Source organism: Ammospiza caudacuta, chromosome 10, assembly GCF_027887145.1.
Source record: "Ammospiza caudacuta isolate bAmmCau1 chromosome 10, bAmmCau1.pri, whole genome shotgun sequence".
In the NCBI taxonomy this organism is placed as follows: Eukaryota; Metazoa; Chordata; class Aves; order Passeriformes; family Passerellidae; genus Ammospiza; species Ammospiza caudacuta.
This window is the reverse complement of record NC_080602.1, coordinates 27,790,827-27,811,599: the sequence shown is the minus strand read 5'-3', so window position 1 is coordinate 27,811,599 and position 20,773 is coordinate 27,790,827. Positions and strand designations below refer to the sequence as shown.

Sequence of the window (20,773 nt, the reverse complement as noted above, 5' to 3'; positions counted from 1 at the left end):
AAACCATTGCTCACAGGGAACCGCTCGGTACCGGCACCCACGGTCACCCCGTCCGTAAAGTAAAAAAAGACTGGATTAGATCTGATAACAAAATAGCATTTCCTTGTTAAAATAGACCTTGAAATGTCTCTCTTTTTTTTTTTGTTTTTTTTTTTTTTTTTTTGTTCTTTTTGCTTGGTTTTTTTACAAAACAGGTACAACTGGCGGAGGGTAAAGGTCATCCCAATAAATCTGACACAGTCACTTCAGCTCCACTCCAGGTTTGCGTCCCCTGGCTTCCATGCTCCCCTGCCCTCGGGAGCACCGATGCTTCAAGGCTTAAAAGAGTGGCGAAGGGCCGAGTCCGCAGCAGGGCGAGGGCTCCGGATGGCTGCGCTGCGCTGCGCTGCGGGGAGAGGGCACGGGGCGCCCCGAGAGCTCTGTCACCTCCTGGGAGGCTCCGGTGGGCAGGGAGGGCTCTGCCAAGCGCTTCGTGGAGGGCGGGGGCGGCGGGCACAGTGCGGATCGAATACCGAAACAGTACACGAGTGTTAAATGAAACCTCAGTAGCACCATTGCTAAAGCTCCTGCGGAACGGCCCCGCCAGCCCCGGCCGGGCTGGCGGAGCAAAGAATTCCCCTCTGCTCGGTGCTTCCCCAGTCGTGAGCGTGGGGTCGGGACGGGAGGTGCCGTGCGGGCTCCGGGGCTGGGAGCACGGGGAGGAGGGGGCTCCGGGGGCTGCGCCCACCCTCCTCTTCCTCCCGGAAAGCCGCCTCCTCGGCCGGCCGGGCCCGGGTCGGGAGGGGAGGGTTAGTGAGTGCCGGCGGCAGGTCCGGGCCCCCGCGGTGGCTCCTGCCTTCAGGTGTCAATGAGCAGGTTTACCACGGCGCGGAGCTTGCAGGCAAACCATCGCCTGAGGGGACAAAAGTATTGGTAATGGAACTGCTCGAACTCTGGGGTCTGGCGGATATCACGGAAAAAGGCAGTGTCAAGGTCGGACTCGGTAAGGACGATCAGGAGGAGGAGCAAAACAAAGAGGAGTCCAACTGTCACAAGGAGCAAACGGAGGACACTTAAAAGAAACTTATTCACCTGTTGGGCCTGTGCGGGCCCCAGGCCGGCGGCGCCCGGGCACAGCGCCCGCAGCTCGCCCTCCGCCTCTGCCGCCGGCGTGCCCGCCTCCGACTCCTTCTCCTCCTCGATGCTGCACGGGGCGCCGTTGGCCTGGCGCGACAGCAGCATCAGCTCCAGGCTGTGCTCGGCCACGGGCGTGGGCAGCACGCTGTCGGCGGGGCTGTAGCTCTCGTCCGCGATCACGGCCACCCGCTCGCTGCTCTCGGCGCGGCCGCCGCGCCCCGGGCCCGCGAAGGCGTCGCCGTGGGAGGCCGAGCGCACCGGGGTCGAGTGGGCGCTGTCACGGAGGGACTCCAGGCCTGGGGAGACAGGGAGGGCGAGGGACACTCAGTGGGGCGCAGGGGATCCTCTCCACGGCCGGGAGCTGCCCTCGCTGCCCCACACCGGTGCGCCCCACGGGACAGAGCGCGGCGGCTGCCCCGGGTTGCTGCTGCTCGTCGTGGTTATCGTTGGCCCTTCGGGACCTGCAGCCCCTTCAACACGACCTGTGACTGCGGTGGTGACACCTCGACACCCGCCTCGTTTGTCACTGGCACCACCAGCCCCTGGCTCCCAGCCGGGACCGCAGCAGGGTCCAGGCTGTTCCACAGGCAATCACATGCACATGTGGGCTGTAGCTGCCCTGAGGTGACAGTGACAGTGACAGTCCCCCTGCAGCTGCCCACAGTGCTGGGGGCCCCTCTGCCGCTGGCACTGCCAGCCGTGGCACTGTGGCACCACGGGCACCTGCCCGGGACAGGTGACACAGACAGGAACGGGCTGGGGGCTCAGCCATCGTGGGATGGGGCAGGGAAGGGTGGCGGTGGTGAGAGCCCCGGGTGAGAGCTGCATGAACAGAGGTCGTGCTGGGCTGGTGGGAGTGGGTGTCCCCCAGCACACAGGGGAGGTGTCCCCATCACAAGCAGGAGCCCCTGCAGCACACACAGGCTGCTCTGAGCTCACCACAAACCAAAACCCAAATGTTTTACATCGCTCACACCCGAGCAGGAGCTGTGGCAGGAGCTCTCTGCCAGCCCCTGTGCCTGCTTCCAGCCCTGTACCAGGCTGAGCTTTGGTCCTTTGTGCCAAGGAACTCCTGCCCCTACCAACATCTCCTCCAAATGCCCAAATTGTGAGAAACCACACACATAAGGGACTTGTTTCAGGTAGTTCTGGCAGGAAGGAACTCTGCCATTGCAGAGCCCCAGCTCCAGGGAGGGTGTCTGAAGGTCATGGTGGGGACCAGCTGGTCCCCAGGGCCACCCTGCAGGCGGCTGGAGAGGGACAGGGCTGGAGCTGTCACCGGGAAGAGCACGGTGCACTAAAGCACCTCGACATGCTGTCACCATGGCCCGGCTGGCAGAGCGTGAGGGGGAACACCCGGAGCTCATCCGGCCGCATTCCCGGGGATTTGCAGCCTCTCCTTCGTGAGCGCTGCCCGGGTGAGTGCCACAGCAACGCTGTGCTCCCGGGCGGTGAGGGGAGAACATGCTCTGACCCTGCCAGCTCTGCGCCCTCCCCTCTCATGGGAACGCTCCCCATGGCACCCACTGTGTCCCGACACGGGGGACAGCCCCTGAGGGGGAGCCACTGCTCATCAGCGCGGTGACAGCAGGGCTGGCCCCCAGACCCAAACCCTCCTGCCATCTGCTCCCATGGGACTGGCAGCAGAAGCTGGAAAATCCTGGAAATCCGAGTCCAGCCCCACCACCAGAGCTGCTCTGTGGTAACAACAACAACAAACTGGAGTCCAGGAGGCCCCAGCCCACTCCCTGCCACGCATACCCTGCACCCCGCATTCCTGCACCCACCAGCTCCCCAGCTGACCACGGCACCACAGACCATGGAACCCCGTGGAGCTCCAGGAGCCCCCGAGCCCGCGGCGCGGCGTTACCTGGCTCAGGTGGGTGCCCAGGGCCGCAGGGATCGCCGTGCCCGGGGGCAGCGGGCAGCAGGGGCAGGATGCCCAGGGCCCGGGACAGCAGCCGCGGCCCCAGCGCCAGCACCCGCACGCGCACGGCGCGGCAGCAGTGGTTGATGAGCCACAGGTGCACGCTGACCCGCGTCCTGATCCTCACCAGGCACTTCACCATGGTGGCACAGGGACACGGGGACTGTGGGGACGGCTCTGGGAGCGGCACTGCGCCGGCCCTGGGCTCAGCACTATTTTGGGCACCCGCATTCCCACGGGACCCAGCTGAGGTGAGAGTGAGGAGAAGCAAAGGGGTGGAACCGGCCCGGGGTGATTTATGGTGGGAGGTGATTGAATGCGCTGGCTGCTTCCCAACGGCATCTGGGGCACGGGCTGTCACATGGAGCTGGGTGGCAGAGGTGACCCCGTCTGCTTCCATCCCCAGAACTGGCACAGCCATGACCCAGGGATCCCTTGGTGGAATGAAATCCTGCCCATGGGGCAGACAGTCCCTGTCCCTGCCTGCGTTCCGGGACCAGGATCGGGGTGGCTGTGCTGGGGCAGGGCTGGCCCCATCCAGGGACAGGGAACAGCCAAGTCACCGGGAGCTGGAGACTGCTGTCACCAGCAGGTAACACAGCCACCACCAGCAGCACAGCCACAGCTTTTGCCAGACCTTCTTCCCAGGGCATCCTCCTCTGACACAGCCCCAGCACGGGGAGGAGCAGCCTCCCTGCTCCAGCCTGGTGGACAGCAAGCTCCCAGGGCTGCAGCCTCAGCCGGACATTGTGCACTTGTGTGTGTGTGCACGTGTGTGTATCTTCGTGCACATTGTGTGTACATGCATCTGTGTACCTGTGTTTCTGTGCACACTGTGTCCCTGTGCCCCTGTCCGTGTGTCCCTGTGTGTGCCCCTGTGTGCGCCCCTGTCCGTGTGTCCCTGTCCGTGTGTTCCCGTGCCCAGCATGCCGGGCAGGGCTGCCCCGTGTCCTACCTTCCATGATGGAGATGTGGACGGCTCTCCTCCGGGTGCGGGGCACGCTGCTCAGCCTGGGGCCGTGCGTGATGGAGGGGCAGCTCCTGCTGGGCACCAGCCCGGCCCTGGGGACAGCAGGGGACAGGGTCAGGGCAGGACAGAGCCAGCGCTGCGGGCACACGGCAGTGCCCTGGGTCCGCTCCCACCCCGGGCTCCCACCCCGGAGCTGCTGCCAGGCTCTCACCGGTGGATCTCGGGGGGCTCCCTCTTGATCTTGGCGCTGGACTCCATCACCTCCTTGGCGACGCGGCCGCTGCAGGTGGGTGAAGAGCAGCAGAGGTGAGGAGAGGAGCACAGCACCCCGTGCACAGCCTGGGCCCCTCCCCACACAGCCCCGGGGAAAGCAGAAATGTTTTCTCAGGGGAATGGGAGCGATGGGGAAGGCTGGGCTGGCACCTCTGCCTCCGTATTTTGCTGTTTCCTCTGGCATGGCGCGCTGGACACCAGGGGTCACCTCCCCTCAGCTGGGATGGACACAACATGGGCAGCCAGGTCCTGCCGTGCCAGCGAGGAGGGTGCCAGCCCTGTGCACCTCGGTGACGGGACACACTGGGGTGTCCCATCCTGCAGACAGGATGTACCCAGTCCAAGCTCTCACTCCAGCAGCTCAGCACAGGAATTTAGGGATAGTGGTGATTTGTTTCACACCTCGTTGTTCTCAACCCTCCCATCCTCCACTCCTGTCCCTCCAAACCCTCTCCTGTGACCTGGGCTCAGGGGTGGCCTCTGTCACACAGAGACAGTGGCAGAGGTGGCCTGGTGGGGTCAGTGCTGCAATGGGGGGTCTCTGGAAGACCCTGAGATGTCCCTGGGGCACTGCAGCCCCAAGCTGCTCCCGAAGGAGCACACAGCAGCACACCCAGCATCTGCTCCTGCCAGGATTTACCTGCACCAGAAATTCCCTGTGCCAGGATTTACCTGCGCCAGGATTCACCTGCACCAGGATTCACCTTGTGCTGGGATTTCCCTGTGCCAGGATTTACCTCACCAGGATTTCCCTGTGCCAGGATTTACCTCACCAGGATTTCCCTGTGCCAGGATTTCCCTGTGCCACGATTTACCTCACCAGGATTTACCTGTGCCAGGATTTACCTGTAGCGGAAGCGGCTCCCCTTGAAGAACAGGTTGCTGCTGGACACCGTCCTCACCTGGCTCGACTTCTCCAGCCTGCAACAGCCCAGGAGCGCTGTGAGAGTCCTGCTGAGCTCTGGGAGCATTGAACACCCGTGTGCAGGGACTGGCACTGTCTGGGGCCAGCAGTGACACCCACAGCAGGGACTGGCACTCTGCAAGGCCAGAAGTGACACCCATGTGCACCCATGGCACTGTCTGGGGCCAGCAGTGACACCCACAGCAGGGACTGGCACTCTCCAGGATCTGAAAGCCCCCCATGGCCTGGGACCCGCAGAGTGACAGACTCGGCCCCACCTGGGCAGGTGGGCACTCGCCAGGGTGGGTGAACCTGCCCACAGGGACCATCCCATCTCGCCATCCCACAGGAGCTGCTCCCTCTCCCCAGCAGTGCCCAGCAGCCCCTCAGGCCAGCCCAGGGTCCAGCAGCAGGGTGCAGGACCCGGCAGCGATCCACTGCCACGATTAATCACAGAGAGATTTGTAAAGCAATATTGCAATTTCATTTCATGTTCATGTAATGAGGAGTGAAACCTGCTGATTGCAGCTGCTGATTGCAGAATTCCCGGTGGGAATGCATCGCATGCTCTGTCTCGCAGCTTGCTGATTAAAATAAAACTCATTACCAGGCACAAAGTGGCCTGGGTTAAGGATGGCATCAACAGGATGCTGCTGCTTGGCATTCCCAGCTTCGTCCCAGATAATTAGTTATAATTTCCTGATGGGAGTTTGCTGGGGAGGGATGAGCACAGAGGGGCTGGGAAAGGAGGGCAGAGACCCCATCCAGGGCACCGGGGCTTTTGGTGGCTCTGCCAGGGCCACCGGGACAGGGTGCCACACGCCAGTGAGTGACCACTGGGACAAAGTGCCACACGACCTGTGACCAACCCTGGTGCCTGGATGGAGCCCACAGTGGGCACCAACCCACGGGGCTGCAGCACACCCCACAAAGCAAGCAGCACGTACTTGTAGAAAGCCTGGTTCTCGATCCCACACTTCCAGAGGTGTTTGCAGGCTTCTGGTGTCGGGGCAAAATAGGTGAGAACAATTTTCTTCTCCTAAAGGGGACAGATAGGGAGTCAGGGGGAGAGCAGGGAGTGGTGCTCATCCCACAGACAAAGAGTGGAGCAGACAGAGCTGGAGAGTGGCACTGGCACGGACAGATCCTGCTCTGGAGCCACTTGGGGTGCAGGGATCAGCCTGGTGCAGCGCCTGGCGTGAGGGATGGGCAGATGTGCCCACTCTGCTCCCAGCCTTTGGGAACAGCCAGAAACACGGGGGAGGTTAAAAATTCCTGCTCCGGTGGAGCCAACCCCAGCCAGAGGAGCTCTGGCTGAATGAGGGATGGTGGCAATGAAGGAGCACCTCGGGAATAACCCGAGGGAGGGCACGGCCAGGAGCTGAGGGGCCCTGTGTGCCCTGGCCTGGGGCGCAGGGGGCTGCGGGCTCCAGTGCCCACATCGGGGCAGCAGCAGGAGCAGGAGCTGACCCCAGCAGGGGCACAGAGCTGCAGCTGCTGTCCCCACGTCCCTGCCCTGCGGGGCCAGGTGGTGCTGCTGTCCCATTCTGGAGAGCCCACCGCGCCCAGGGTGTCCTGGGGAGGGGCAGCACTCACCTCCTTCTGGCTTACGTACAGATAGAAAGTCTTCCCCTCGAATTTCATCTTGGTCACCTCGTTCCTGGAGGGACAAGGACAGGCAGGTGGGAGCTGTGCCAGCCCAGCCCGGAGCCCACCAGCACCCCCAGAGCCCGATGAAGTGAACTCACACTGGGAGTGAGCTCACCACCCGGGGAAATGAGCTCGCCGCCCGGTGAAGGGAACTCACCACTTGATGAAGTGCACCCTCTTGTTGCCCTGCAGCACGACGAAGCCGAAGGGGGTGAAGGCCAGGAAGGCGGCGTTGCCGGACACGTCCTGCAAGGCAACAGCCAGGGCTCGTGCAGCTGCTGGCCACCAGCACAGCTGGCACGCCACTGTCCCTCTGCCCCACAGCCGGGCACTGCACTGCCCTGGGCGCCACCGCTATCTGCGATTGTCTGCATTAAATGTCATGTTGCCATTTATAGAATTCCTGTGATTAATGTAGTATCATGTTATAATTGGTGCAATTAATGTGTATTTTTATAAATATTATATAACATAATTATTATTTATTTATATATCTTTCATATTTTATATATTATATATTTATGTACATATATATGTATATATATCTATTTATGTATATATATATATTGTAACTATATTACTCTGTGTAGGTATATATAATTATTATGTAGATATATGCTATTTATTTGGTACATATAATTGCTATCATATTTATAGTTTAAGATGGTTATTTATTTATATTATCACAGAATATCCCGAGTCACAGTTATCCGTAATTGTCTACATTAAATGTCATATTGACATTTATAGAATTCCTGCTATTAATATAATAGCATGTTATAATTGATGCAATTAATGTCCATGTTTATATATCTATATATATTGTAACTATATCTAATTATTATATATAAGTACACATAATTATTATATAGATATATGCTATTTATTTGGTATCTATAATTACTATAATATATATAGTCTAATTTTGTTATTTTTTATATTATCACAGAATATCCTGTGTCGGAAGGGACTCACAAGGATCGCTGACGTCCAAGTCCTAAATATATATATATTATATATAGCAATTAGCCCAGAACACGATAACCCCCAGCTGTACTCGGCTCCCTGGGAGCCCTGCCCAGCCAGTGCCCGGGTGGCACCGAGCCAGTCCAAAGCCAGCAACCAGTGCCAGCCCTTAGCCCAGTGCCAGTCCAAAGCCAGCAACCAGTGCCAGCCCTTAGCCCAGTGCCAGGGACTCCCGGGGGGGGCACAGGGACAGGCTGGGCTGTAACACCCCCAGAAGCTGTGGGTCAGCAGCACTGCTGGATCCATCCCGGGGGGTTTGGCCAGCAGATCCCCAGAGGGCTTTTGAGGGTGCTCAGGAGCAAAATCCATCTCAGCTGTCAAGGCTGAATGGCCAAAGGAAGGCAGAGAGTGCTGAGCCTCAGCCCCACACCTGCACCCGCAGGGGGCAGCCCAAACTCATCCCCAGCTGGCACAGCAGGGACATGCCAGCCTGGCACAGCAGGGACATGCCAGCCTGGCACAGCAGGCACGTTCCTGTGTGCCTGTGCCCCAGCCAGCCACAGCTCAGGCCTGGCTGCCCAAAGGGCTTGGGCTCACCCCCAAATGTGGGAAAAGCTCCAGGGAAGGAAGCAGAGTCTTGGCAGAAGGGTTTACCCTCCTGGGGGTGTCGGATGGGCACAGGTCCCCACATGGGCTCAAAAAGATGTGTGGATGTGGCACTCAGGGACATGGATAGCGGTGGCTTTGGGGGATGGCTGCATTCTATGGCCTCTGAGGGCTTTTCCAAGCAAAACCATTCCATGGTTCTCTTTGGCCAGGCCAGAAGCTCCGTCCATCACAAGAAACAGAAAAACAGAGGGACCCCTGCTATTCTCTCACACACAAACACACAAATCCCACATTCCTACAGGGATTTACATACAAAACAAGCACCAAGGACAGCCCAGGACTCAGTCAGCCCTGCTTAAGAGAGGAAGATCTTCCTCTGTGTTTGTTTTTCGGGGGAGAAATCTACCATGAGAGTACCATGAAAACCCCAGACAGGATTGAGTCAAGGGACACTGAGCTGAGGATGGCTGCTGAGGGAAAAACCCCTCATCCAAACTTGTCCACTGGGGAAAAGAGAACAGAGGAATTTAGCTTCATTTAGCTTTGGTTTCCAGGTCCTTTAAGCACATTAACAGCTCTTGATGAATTAGGCAAATTCTGCTGATAGACATACAGGAGTGTATGTTTGTCCTCATAGGAACATTAATTAGTGTAGCTCAAATATGTTCAAAAGGTTCTTGAAGTAAAGGATGGCAATTACTTGATCTAGCAGCAAAGGTCACAGGTGGGTGGCTGCTGGCAGGACCACTGCTTCAGAGGGAATTCAGAGCAAAGCAACCTCTTGGGTACTCAGAAACTGCCCATAAACAGGGAAACCGCCCCCCAATTTACTGCACATGTGTGTTTATGTGGCACAATCCAGGGAAAAGCCCCAGGAAAGAGCCCAGCGCAGAATTTTCTGTTTGCTCTGTATCCCACGTCCATCTGCATGTGATGGGATTACCAGGGAGCAGAGAGACACATCCTCAGTCAATAAAGAGCATTTCCAGCAGCAAACTGGATTATGGGCTGGGCAGGGCAGAGGGATGGGCTGTCCCAGCCAGATTAGTGCCTGCTGGCTCCTCAGCCACATCTCTGACCTTGTTCTTGCCTCCATTCCTGCTTCTGCAGGAGGGCATCGACCACCCTGCCACGGCTGTCTGCGCTGGAAACGCTCTCCTGGAGCTGCCCTGGGGGGTTCCAGAGCACTCACCTCCCCTGTCCCTCGTGCTCCCACCCTGGCCAGGGACGGGCTGAGGCTGAGCAGGGCTGATGGCCCCAGCACGGCGCCCTGGGCACAGCCCCAGAGCTGCTGGTGGGTGACAAATGCACTGGGGACAGTCCCCAGCACCTCAGCGGTCATGAGGGAGGAGCCCAAGCCCAGCAACAGCCTCAGGAACGGGTTCAGGAGCTGCTTTACCTTGCACGGGTGTGGGTCAACCCCGTAGGTCTCCAGAGTCTGGGCTTTCCTGAGGAAGTTCAGCTCTGAAGTGGCCGGTGTCTGCCCACTGCAGGGGGAAAAGGACATTCCATGGCAGGCAGGGAGGTGAGAGGCAGGGCAGGCACTCTGGTAACGAGGGAGCATCGCCACAGCACGTTCCCACTGCATCCTTACGGGATCAGCCTGGCCCAGCCTCTCTGCCAGCTGCACCCACCGCAGCCACGCTGAGCTGGCAGCCCTGGCGAGGGTCAAAAGGCAGCTGCCAAATTCAGGGATGGATTCCCTGCTTGCAGCACAAACACTGGGGGAGCTTGGTGGCAGAGGGCAGCAGCCCCTGGCAGGTCAGGACACAGCTCTGGTGGGTTTTTGGGAAGATAAACCCACCTCCCTCCCTGAGAACCCTTCAGGACACAGCTCTGGTGGGTTTTTGGGAACTTAAACCCACCTCCCTCCCTGGGAACCCTTCAGGATACAGCTCTGGTGGGTTTTTGGGAAGATAAACCCACCTCCCTCCCTGAGAACCCTTCAGGACACAGCTCTGATGGGTTATGGGAACTTAAACCCACCTCCCTCCCTGGGAACCCTTCAGGACAGAGCTGCAGAGGCATCAGCAGTGCCATGGGATAACGGGGATGGCTGATGGTCTGTACACCTCACGTCCCTAGAGAGGGGTGAGGGCAGCAGGGTTTATGAGGGGTTCCTGTCCCCATGAGGGTCCCTGGGCCATTCTGGCTGAGGCAGGAGCAGGTCCCAGCTGGATGTGACACACGAGTGACCATCCCAAAGGGGCACAGAGGTGCTCTGGGTGCCGCTGACCCCGCAGCTCCCCTACCTCAGCTCTGACTTGTGGATCTCTGCGATTTTCCTCTCCAGCTTCTCCGAGTGCTTGGGGAAGAACTGGAACTTGGAGCTGTAGCCCTCTGGGTGCTTCCCCGGGTCGTAGTCCCCGATCTCAGCTGGTGGGAGACAGATCCAGTGGGCAAGAGCAGCAGGAGCAGAGCACAGCGCGCGTCCCCATCCCCATCCCAGCCAGGAACGCCCTCCCACCCCTCTGCTCCCCACTGGAGGCATCCTTTGCCAGCCTTTAACTGCATCCAATTCATTTTGCTGCTTGTGTGGCTGTCACCCGGCAGCAGAGGGTCACCGTCCCAAATTTATGAATTCCTCAAGCTGCAGGAGCAGGCAGGAGGGCAGGCAGGAGCCCAGGGGCTGGATGAGCCCAGGGCTGCTCTTGGGGACACCCTGTGCAGGTGTGGCCTGACAGGTGAGCGCCCAGCACCCGTCCTCACCCAGCCCAGCCCAGGTGGGTGCCCTGGTCAGGGCAGGTCAGGGAGCTGCTGCCAGTGCAGGATGCTGGCAGGGCCTGGCAGGGCCTGGCAGGACAAGGCAGTCCCTGCAGCCCCAGAGCCTCACCCTGCAGGATGTAGGCAGCCAGCAGCGCCGCGTCCGACGTCTTGCACAGCAGCCGGCCGTGGTACAGATCCCTCTTGATCTGCAGGAACACCAGGTACCTGGGCACAGGGGAGAGCCCTTCGTTAGGCACAGTTCAGATTACCAAACAGCCCATCTGGACATGGAATACCTGCCACCAGGCACCTGCTGCCTCCCAGCAGCCCAATGTGGCGCTGCTGGGTTGACCCTGGCCAGGGTCTCCTGATCTGGAGCCCAGCAGTGCCTGCTGCATTCCCCCTGGGTGTTCAGCTTCCCCAAAACGTGATTTTCTCCTTCCCCAACTTTCTGTGTCCTTCTGGGTCTCGGTGTATGCACCCACACCCTCCTCCGTGCCCGCTGCACCACCCAGGGCCAGCTGCCTCCTGTGCTCCCCATCCCTGTCTCTGGGCCCAGCTAAAGGACAAACCATCTCGGAAAAATTTACACATTCCAGTAAATTTAAAGCTAAGTAACGTTTTGGGCTGCGTCATGTGGCGTTTGGGAAAACCTTTAGCTGGTAAAAACATAAGTCATGAGGGAAGGAGCAAAATGGAGCTGCGCTCAGAAATGAATTTAAATAACCAGACTTGCGCTCTGCAGTCCTCGGTCACGCCTCATTGCTCAAATCTGAGTTTATGATGAGGTAAACCATTAATTTTCACAGATAAAATACATTAAAGAGAAATCTTGCTATTAGAGTGCAGTCAGTCCAGGGAAAGGTGAATTTAAGCCCAGGCTCCAGCTGCAGGCACACCTCAGAGGGCAGCAGGCAGGGGCAGCTCACCTGCACGGGGGCCTCAGCCTGGGCCTGTGCGGGTGGCAGAAGGCAGAGCTGGATCAGGGTTTGGGGGGAAATCCTTCTCTGTGTTGCACCCCCTGCCATGGGCAGGGCCCCACCACCCTGGCAGAGAAGGATTTCTCCCCATACCCCCCTCAGCCTGGCCCTGGCACGGGGCAGCCAATGCCCCTGGCTGGCACTGCAGCCCCTCAGGTCCCGTGGGAGGGATCCTTTGGCCCTGGGGGCTCTCAGGGCTCCCCACAGCAGGTGCCAGCTCAGAGCCCTTCCGTGCAGGCTCCAGGCAGTCCCCAGGGCTCAGGGCTGCTGGGCACCCTCAGCTCAGTTTCCAGAGCTGCTCCGTGGGGTCCTGGTGTCCTTCCTGCCGGCAGGAAGAGCAGCACGAAGAGCCCCGAAAGATAGAACTGAGGAGAGGCCGTGCCGTGCCGTGCCGTGCCAGCCCTGCCGTGCTGCCAGCCCTGTGCAGCGCTGCCACGTCACAGGGACACGCTGCTGCTGCTGCTGCAGGATCCCAGGGGGCTGCGGGCGCTCCAGCCTGCCCAGCACGGCAAGGACACTGAGCTGGGGCAGGGCACAGTGCCTGCCCTCAACTGGAGCAGTCTGAGCAGCAGGGATTGTGCCCGAGCTGGGGCCGTGCGCTGCCTGCAGTGTGGGTCTGGAACTGACTGCACCCAAAGACCAAGCCAGGGCTTTAATCACAGAGCCCAGGGATGGCTCAGGCTGGAAAGGACCTTAAATCACATCCCATCCCACCCCTGCCATGGCAGGGACACCTTCCACCGTCCCAGGCTGCTCCCAGCCCTGTCCAGCCTGGCCTGGGGCACTGCCAGGGCTCCAGGGGCACCACAGCTGCTCTGGGCACCCTGTGCCCACCCTCAGCCTGGGCTCCCCACCAGGCACAGCAGCTCCAGGTGCTCACCCAGCTCAGGTGGGCACTCCTGTGCTTTTGCCCCTCAGCAGGAACAATCCCAAAGCACCGGGAAATCCCAATGGCTCTACAAAGGGATCCCATCCGTGTGCCCCTGCCCCGCTGCCGGGGCTGGGCAGGCCCCTGGCAGTGCCATCCTCACCTGGTGATCTCCTCCTTCAGCGCCGCGGGGTCCGTGGGGTAGAACTTGACTCGGAAGCACATGGTGAAGGGGGGCTGGGCTGCAGAGAGCAGGGACGTGTGTCACCAGCGGCCAGGGCTGTCCTCTGCAGCCACGTCACACCGGGGTCCCACCTGCCCTGTTCCCCCGGTGAGGAGGGGCAGGCACTCCTCACTGCAGGGCCATGGCGAGGGCGGGTCCTGACAGAGCTCTGGGGAAGTGCCAGTGGCTCTGTGCCCCCTCCCCAGCGTCACCCCCGCTCCCCGTCCCTCCTGTCCCGCTCTCCTGGCGCTGCTGCCCCGTGCTGGCTGTGGGGCTGCTGGGGGTACCCCTGCTCCCACCCACCACAACAGCTCCTGGGGGAGCTGCTCCTGCCCGGGGGCTGGGAACTGACCCCCGAGGGGACAGGCACGAGAAAATGGGAATAAATCTAGGGTGGAAAGAGCAGAGTCTGCCCAGACCTCCAGCAGCACTCACCCCGCATCTGCTTCACAACCGACTTGGTGAACTCCAGCCAGTGCTGCAAGGAAAAGACGGCAATTAACGCCTGACAGCCGTGACTGGGCAAGGTGGGCAGGACGAGGGAGAGGAGGGTCCTGCTCTGGGTGAGAAAACCCCTCTGAGTGTGGGTGAGCGGCTCTGGAAGGGAGCTGGGGGAGCAGGAGGCTCAGAGGGTCCCATCCACAGTGAGGGAACAGCTCCGTGCCAGCTCCTGGCCCAGCGTCGGGGCCCCCTGTGACAGCAGAGGAGCCCCGGGAGCAGGAATCGGCTGTCCTGTGCCTTGTGAGGAGCGCAGCACGGGGCTGTTATCGATAGCTGTTATCGATAACTGTTATCGATAGGTATTATCAATAGCAGTTATCGATAGCTGTTATCGATAGCTGTTGTCCAGAGCTGTTATCCACAGCTGTTATCGAGGCTGTTATCTACAGCTGTTATCCATAGCTGTTATCGATAGCTGTTACCCACAGCTGTTATCGATGGCTGCTATCCATAACTGTTACCCATAGCTGTTATCGATAACTGTTATCCACAGCTGTTATCCATAGCTGTTATCGATGGCTGTTACCCACAGCTGTTATCGATAGCTGCTATCCATAACTGTTATCCATAGCTGTTATCGATAACTGTTATCCACAGCTGTTATCGATAGCTGTTGTCCACAGCTGTTATCCACAGCTGTTACCGATAGCTGTTATCAATAACTGTTATCCCTAGCTGTTAGCCATAGCTGTTATCGATAACTGTTATCCACAGCTGTTACCGATAGCTGTTATCAATAGCTGTTATCCACAGCTGCGCCCGCACAGCCATTCCCGTGCACGGCCCCGGGGCTCCAAGGGCGGGGAGGGACTGGAGGGCCCCGGAGCTCGTTCTGCACCAGCCCTGCCCGCTATGGGGGCTCTCTCTCTCTCTCTCACCCTTTGCTTGTCGGGGTCCACAAAGCGGATGCCGAAGTAATCCTTCTCCAGCAGGTTCAGGTGGTGGCACAGCAGGTCGAACAGGTACTGGCCCTTGGCATCTCTCTGCAGGACAGAGAGGGTCAGTGGCAGCCCGGGGGCGGTGGGGCAGAGCTGGGGATGGGTGCGAGGGCTCCGGAGCCGGTGAGGTGACACCGAGGACAGCCCAGACCCCGCACAGCTCCCGGTGGGACATTTTCGGCTCCGGACCCTCCTCCCATCCCGCCGGAGGGGCAGCTGAGCCGGTCATGCCCCATCAGAAGCGATGAAAACCCCCAGGCCCGGGCGGGAATGTCCCGATACAATCCCGGGGAGGCAGTTCCACACCTGAGCCGGCTGTAGGGGAGATCATCGCCCTGATAAAAACCATTATCCCCCTGCAGGATCTGCTCCGCGTCGGCCTCTCCTCACCTGTCTCCACACCCAGCCCGCTGTCAAACAAAGGTGTGTTTGTGTGCTCAGCCCCCTCTGCCCTGGGCTGCTCCGTGCAGAGATTTGGCCACCGCAACCCCAAAATTCCCCTCCTTCTCCTCCTCCCTTCTGCCGGGGGCCGCAGATCCCGCGGCTGTGCCAATGCCCGCGGTTTGGGCCGTCACCGCCTCCCATCCCGCTCCCCGCGGTGATTCACTCCCGCTCCGGCGGCCCCGGTGCGCGGAGCCGCCGCCTCCCGCCGATCAAAGGCTGCTCCCGACCGCCGCTGCCTGCCTCCTTCCCGAGCGCACGGCTGGCTGACACATACACGGCACCCGCGCTACGGGATCAAACGGGCGCGTTACGGGATCAAACGGGCGCGTTGCGGGATCAAACGGGCGCGTTACGGGATCAAACGGGCGCTCGGCAGCCGCGCTGCGGCGGGGGAAGCCCACGGGAGCCCGTGCCCGGGGCTCGGTGCCGCGCAGCAACGTGTTTGTGTTGTAAATAACGAGGGTTCCACACCTCGCACGGTGCGCCCCGCGGGACGAGCAGCCCCAGCCCGGAGCCGGGCCCTGTTACCGGGGGTGCAAAAGCCCCCCGAGAGCACCGAGCCCACCCAGCCCCAGCCCGGAGCCGGGCCCTGTTACCGGGGCTGCAAAAGGGCTCGGGGCAGCAGCCGCACGCCCTGGAAGGAGCAGGAGCTGCTGCTGCTGCAGCCCAGCCCCGCTGCTGGCCCAGCCCCGCTGCTGGCCCGGCCCCGCACAGGATGCGGGAGCTCAAACTCCTGAATCATTCTGTGAAGAGACACAAAGAACATTGGGTCATCTCTGCCTCGGGCAGAATAAACTGCGGGATAAAACCTCGCCGCAAGAAGCAGCGGGCGTGAACCGAGGGGGAGACTCTGGCACTCGGAGGTCAGATCCGACCTCACCCGGCTCCCATCCCGGCCTCGACGCTGGATCTTTGGCTGTGGTGGTTTCGAAGACCGAACTTCGGTCTCGCAGACAAATTAATAAATCTTTGCTAAATTTTTGATAGTTTTGGCTCACGATTTGATCATTTATAACAATTCCCAGCTGGACCTCAAGGAAGGAGTGCCAGCCCCACCTGGGGCCGGTGCTGCGGGAGGGGAGCGTGGATTGCACATCCCCAGCATCTCCAGCATCTCCAGCATCCCGGGGGCTGACTGCACATCCCCAGCATCCCCAGCATCCTGAGGGGGATTTAAACCAACCTAAAGAAACATGGGCCACCCTAGATTCATCCCTGAATGTGAGTGAATTCTCTCCACAGCATTACAGTCAATGTAACAGCACAAATATCACGGCACCAATGAAATTACCCACTGGGCCTGTGATGATCAAATTGATGTCTGGGTCTCCTTCCGTCGACACATCCCCAGCATCCTGAGGGGGATTGCACATCCCCAGCATCCCCAGCATCCCGTCCCTCCTCTGAACAGAACTCACAGGGATGTGCTCGAGGCTGCTCTCCCTTCCCTGCCCCAAACCAGCACAGAATGCTCTCCTCTGCCATCTCCACAGAGGAATTGCAGGGAAGGACAAAGCAGACACCCCCGGTGCCTGGGATCTGGTGAAAGTGTGAAACCATGGATGGCATTACAGGGAAAATGCTCCCTCTTTGATCTCTCTAACTTGAATTAAACATATTCTAAATTAATCATTAGCAGAATGTCTTTCAGGAAATTATCTGAACTGCCTTTACAAATCACGACTTAAAAGAGCTCCCATTGCATAACACCGGCTTAAATAGTCCATGTTTGGATCTTGACATGTTCCCATAAAATGAGACTGCTGTCTGCCTGCAGGATTTGAGGGCAGCCCTTGGGGTGCCCAGGCTGATGGGACACCTCGGGCAGGCGCTGGCACACGCTGGAGTGCCACGTGCCAGGCTGGCACCAGGGCCTGCTCCCAGTGCCAGCACCTGCCAAGGGCTCTCGGTGTCTGGAGGTGCCTCCGAGGGAGCCAGGAGGGACTCTCCATCATGAACTGCATCAGGGACAGACCTGGGGAAAGGCTGCCCACCGCCGCAGGGCAGGGACGGGTGCGATATTGGGAATTAGGAACTGTTCCCTGGTGGTCAGGCCCTGGCACAGGGCGCCCGGAGCAGGGTGCCAAACTTTAGGAAGATTAAAGCAACCTTGCATTCTTTGCTTTCCTAAGCTCCTCAGCCAAAATTAGGGTCATCCAGATATAAAAATAAACAAACAAACAAAAAAAAGGGATATTTAAAAATAGCAGCTCATCTGCAAATGAGCAGAGGGCTCCGTTCAGGCAGGAGCCTTCAGTCCCACCCCAGTGACTGAGGATGAGCCCTGTCCCCAAGTCCTGGCTGCAGGGATGGGAGGCACAGCTTTTCCCAGACCATTTACCCCGTGCCATGGCAGGGGTAACACCATGGACTACTTAAGCTCCAAGTGCTCCAGGGGATCCCTGCCTGCCCCACGAGGGGCTGGGGGCTGTTTCACTCCAGCTCTCAGGCTCAAATGCCACGTTCCCCCCCAGCTGCTCCAGGGATTAAGCCCAGGATTTACAGAAGCAATGGAAGCAGCTGAAAGTGGCTCCTTCGTGCGTTATTTGGGTTGGAAATCTCCTTGTGGGCTGCCCACTCGTCCCTGCTTCCTGAGCTTAGGAGGAGATTATTTTTTTAAAGGAAAGCGTCAAAAAAAGTCTATTTTACAAAGTGAAGTTTAGGCTTAAGTCTCTTTGGCAGCAACATTTGAGCTGGGAGAGATCAAAGACCCTCCAGCTCCACTGCCAACATGAAGAGATTTTCACCAGCAATTTGACTGCAATATTGTGGTTTAAATGCTTCATTTTCCAAGTTCAGCACCGTGCTGCAGGAGCCTGGGATTTATCATCCCTCAGACAAAGTTAATGTTGGCTCTGCAGGCAGGGCCGGGTCCTCACTGACAGCTCTCAGCCCTCATGGTGAGCCACAGCCTCTGCTAAGCCCTGGAATGAGGAGGAAATGGGCAAAAATGGGCCTGAGAATATTCATTTGCAGGCAGGGAATAACTGGGTTACTTTATTTGGTGTTGCACTCCCCAGTCTAATCAGGAGAACTGGGGGTGGAACAAGGGCGGGGGATACAAGGGAGGAAAACTGCTCGGGACAGGAGGGGTTAACAGCTGGATGTGGGAGGAAGGGGTTTGGAACTTGGCAGAAAAGTAGCTAAGTAGCAAAGAGAACAACCATAACAAAGACAGGTCTGTGTCACTCCAAAAGCAGGGGGAAAAAAGCCCAAAAACCTACCAAACAACAGTCAAACAATAACCTGCAAAATAAACACACACTGCAAAGAGCAGAGCCATGGCAGGGACACCTTCCCCTGCCCCAGGTGCTCCAACCCCAGTGTCCAACCCGGCCTTGGCACTGCCAGGGATGCAGGGGCAGCCCCAGCTGCTCTGGGCACCTGTGCCAGGGAACAATCCCTGCCCAAAATCCCACTGAACACTGCCCGTTTGAAGCCATCCCTGGGTCCTGTTAAGGAAAGATGCCCTGGGAGCCCTAGGTGAGGGCAGAAGCTCAGGGGCTTGCCCACCTGCCCACCCAAGGAGACTCGGGGAAGGAAAAGGGCTTTTACATAACTCCAGTGTAATCCTGTTATATTTATAGCATATGCATTTCAGTATTAATTCCCTGTTATCTCTAATCCTTCCTCCTCGCTGACACAGTAATTTCTGCCTTCAAGACTTATCTGGGCAGCTGGATGCAGAAGTTTGTAAGCTCCTGAGGAGGAAAGTTCCTAATGAAGGGCCCCACGGAGCCTCAAACCCCAGATTATCGATTCTCCTCTTAATCCCCAGCAGGTCTCCAACCCTTTGTGCTGGCTATGCAGAAGGATCCACACGCTCTCCATCATGGGATTTCAGCCCCTGATGTCCTCATTTAGCAAAGTCTGCAGTGGGACAGCAGCTGAGCACTTTTAAACCCGTTAATAATCAGGAACTTGTGCCAGGAGCATTTCACAGCTCCCACAGCACCTGCAGAGGGTTTGTCTTGAGCTTTCCAAGGGCTTTGCAAAACTTACTCTGTGCTTTCCCCAGGGCTTGCCCATGTGAAACACAAAGCTGTGTTTCATGTGTATTTGTGATTGTGATATGTGTGGAGACCAACAGTGGGACAGTTGCGAATTCTAATCATAACTGAGGAAAATAAAGCATGGAAAAAGGCCTTTGCTCCTATCCTTTGTTTGCAATTAACCCTGGTTGGTTTAGGAGCATTGGAATTAAAGTGTTAAGGATGTTGCTTTTTGCTTGCATTTAATCCATAAAGAGCTCTGCAATAATAACCTTTGGAAGGATAATTTTAGAATATTGCTTGTATCCTTGAAACTATAGCTTTGGGATATATATAAAGGAAATATGCTTCTCTCACACCTTAACAAAACAGAGAAAAACAGCTTGAGAAGGGAAGATGAACATCACCTCAAGGATTTACGGTTTCAACCAAGGGAAGCTGGACAGGGCTGGCCCCAGCTTGGATCCTGCACGGACTCACAGAGGATGCAGGGAATATTCTGAATATTCTCCAGCCCTTCCCTCCCGGTGACTGATGACACGCCACCTTCACTCTGCTGCCACGCAGCCTTTATGAATTACATTTAGAATTTATAACTCTATAATTGAGAGACACAGAAAACCTCTCTCCATAAAGCCAAATTGGTTTTTCCAATAACTCAAACTCCCTTTTTTTCATTCGTGCAGCCTGGAGTGGCTCCATGTGGCTCTTGTTGAATTTGGCACCCCCCTGCCATCAGCACGCAAAAGGCTCAGGGCAAGAGCGGTGTGAATTGTTTGGAGGGCAATAAAGGCGTTCGGGGAGATCGTGCCATGAATGGCTCTCCTCGGGAGCCAGCCCTACCTGCCGGGGCAGGAGAGCTCTGCTCCCGCAGCCTGGCCTGGGAACCCGGAACGCTTTGCCAGCGGGGCTGGGGCGGGAACGGAGCTGGGAAAGGGGCTGGGGGAGCTGGGAAGGGGCTCAGCCTGGAGGCTGCTGTCATAGACTGTCCCCAGACAGCCCCAGGGTCCCCAAACAGCCCCAGGGTCCCGGGGCTGCTGCCACAAACTGTCCCCAAACTGTCCCCAAAGAGCCCCAGGGTCCCCAAACAGCCCCAGGGTCCCGAGGCTGCTGCCACAAACTGTCCCCAAACTGTCCCCAAAGAGCCCCAGGGTCCCCAAACAGCCCCAGGGTCCCCAAACTGTCCCCAAACAGCCCCAGGGTCCCCAAACAGCCCCAGGGTCCCCAGACAGCCCCAGGGTCTCCAAACAGCCCCAGGGTCCCGGGGCTGCTGTCATAGACTGTCCCCAAACTGTCCCCAGACAGCCCCAGGGTCTCCAAACAGCCCCAGGGTCCCAAGGCTGCTGCCACAAACTGTCCCCAAACTGTCCCCAAACAGCCCAGGGTCCCCAAACAGCCCCAGGGTCCCCAAACAGCCCCAGGGTCCCGAGGCTGCTGCCACAAACTGTCCCCAAACTGTCCCCAAAGAGCCCCAGGGTCCCCAAACAGCCCCAGGGTCCCCAAACAGCCCCAGGGTCCCGAGGCTGCTGCCACAAACTGTCCCCAAACTGTCCCCAAACTGTCCCCAAACTGTCCCCAGGGTCCCGAGGCTGCTGCCCCAAACTGTCCCCAAACAGCCTCAGGGTCCCCAAACTGTCCCCAGACAGCCCCAGGGTCCCCAAACAGCCCCAGGGCCCCAAGGCTGCTGCCACAAACTGTCCCCAAAG

At 58.5% G+C, this 20,773-nt stretch overlaps 1 protein-coding gene across 3 annotated transcripts in view; it reads right to left on the bottom strand.

The window, feature by feature from the left end:
* Window positions 1-209: 209 nt before the first annotated feature.
* The window catches only part of FRMD5 (FERM domain containing 5), a 53,650-nt gene continuing 33,086 nt past the window's right edge, over window positions 210-20,773 (bottom strand). Inside the window, exons 2-15 of one of the 3 annotated variants that reach the window (XM_058811513.1) lie at window positions 14,572-14,676; window positions 13,628-13,670; window positions 13,133-13,211; window positions 11,249-11,346; window positions 10,668-10,791; window positions 9,815-9,902; window positions 6,998-7,086; window positions 6,787-6,850; window positions 6,138-6,229; window positions 5,133-5,207; window positions 4,225-4,293; window positions 3,999-4,105; window positions 1,072-1,412; window positions 210-892 (exon numbers count right to left, since the gene is read on the bottom strand). In XM_058811513.1, the coding sequence (XP_058667496.1) occupies window positions 845-892; window positions 1,072-1,412; window positions 3,999-4,105; window positions 4,225-4,293; window positions 5,133-5,207; window positions 6,138-6,229; window positions 6,787-6,850; window positions 6,998-7,086; window positions 9,815-9,902; window positions 10,668-10,791; window positions 11,249-11,346; window positions 13,133-13,211; window positions 13,628-13,670; window positions 14,572-14,676 (1,422 nt within the window). In that variant the 3' untranslated portion in view covers window positions 210-844. Of the gene's footprint in view, window positions 1,413-3,998; window positions 4,106-4,224; window positions 4,294-5,132; window positions 5,208-6,137; window positions 6,230-6,786; window positions 6,851-6,997; window positions 7,087-9,814; window positions 9,903-10,667; window positions 10,792-11,248; window positions 11,347-13,132; window positions 13,212-13,627; window positions 13,671-14,571; window positions 14,677-20,773 lie in introns of all 3 variants that reach the window. The other 2 variants (XM_058811510.1, XM_058811512.1) reach the window with 2 other exon arrangements.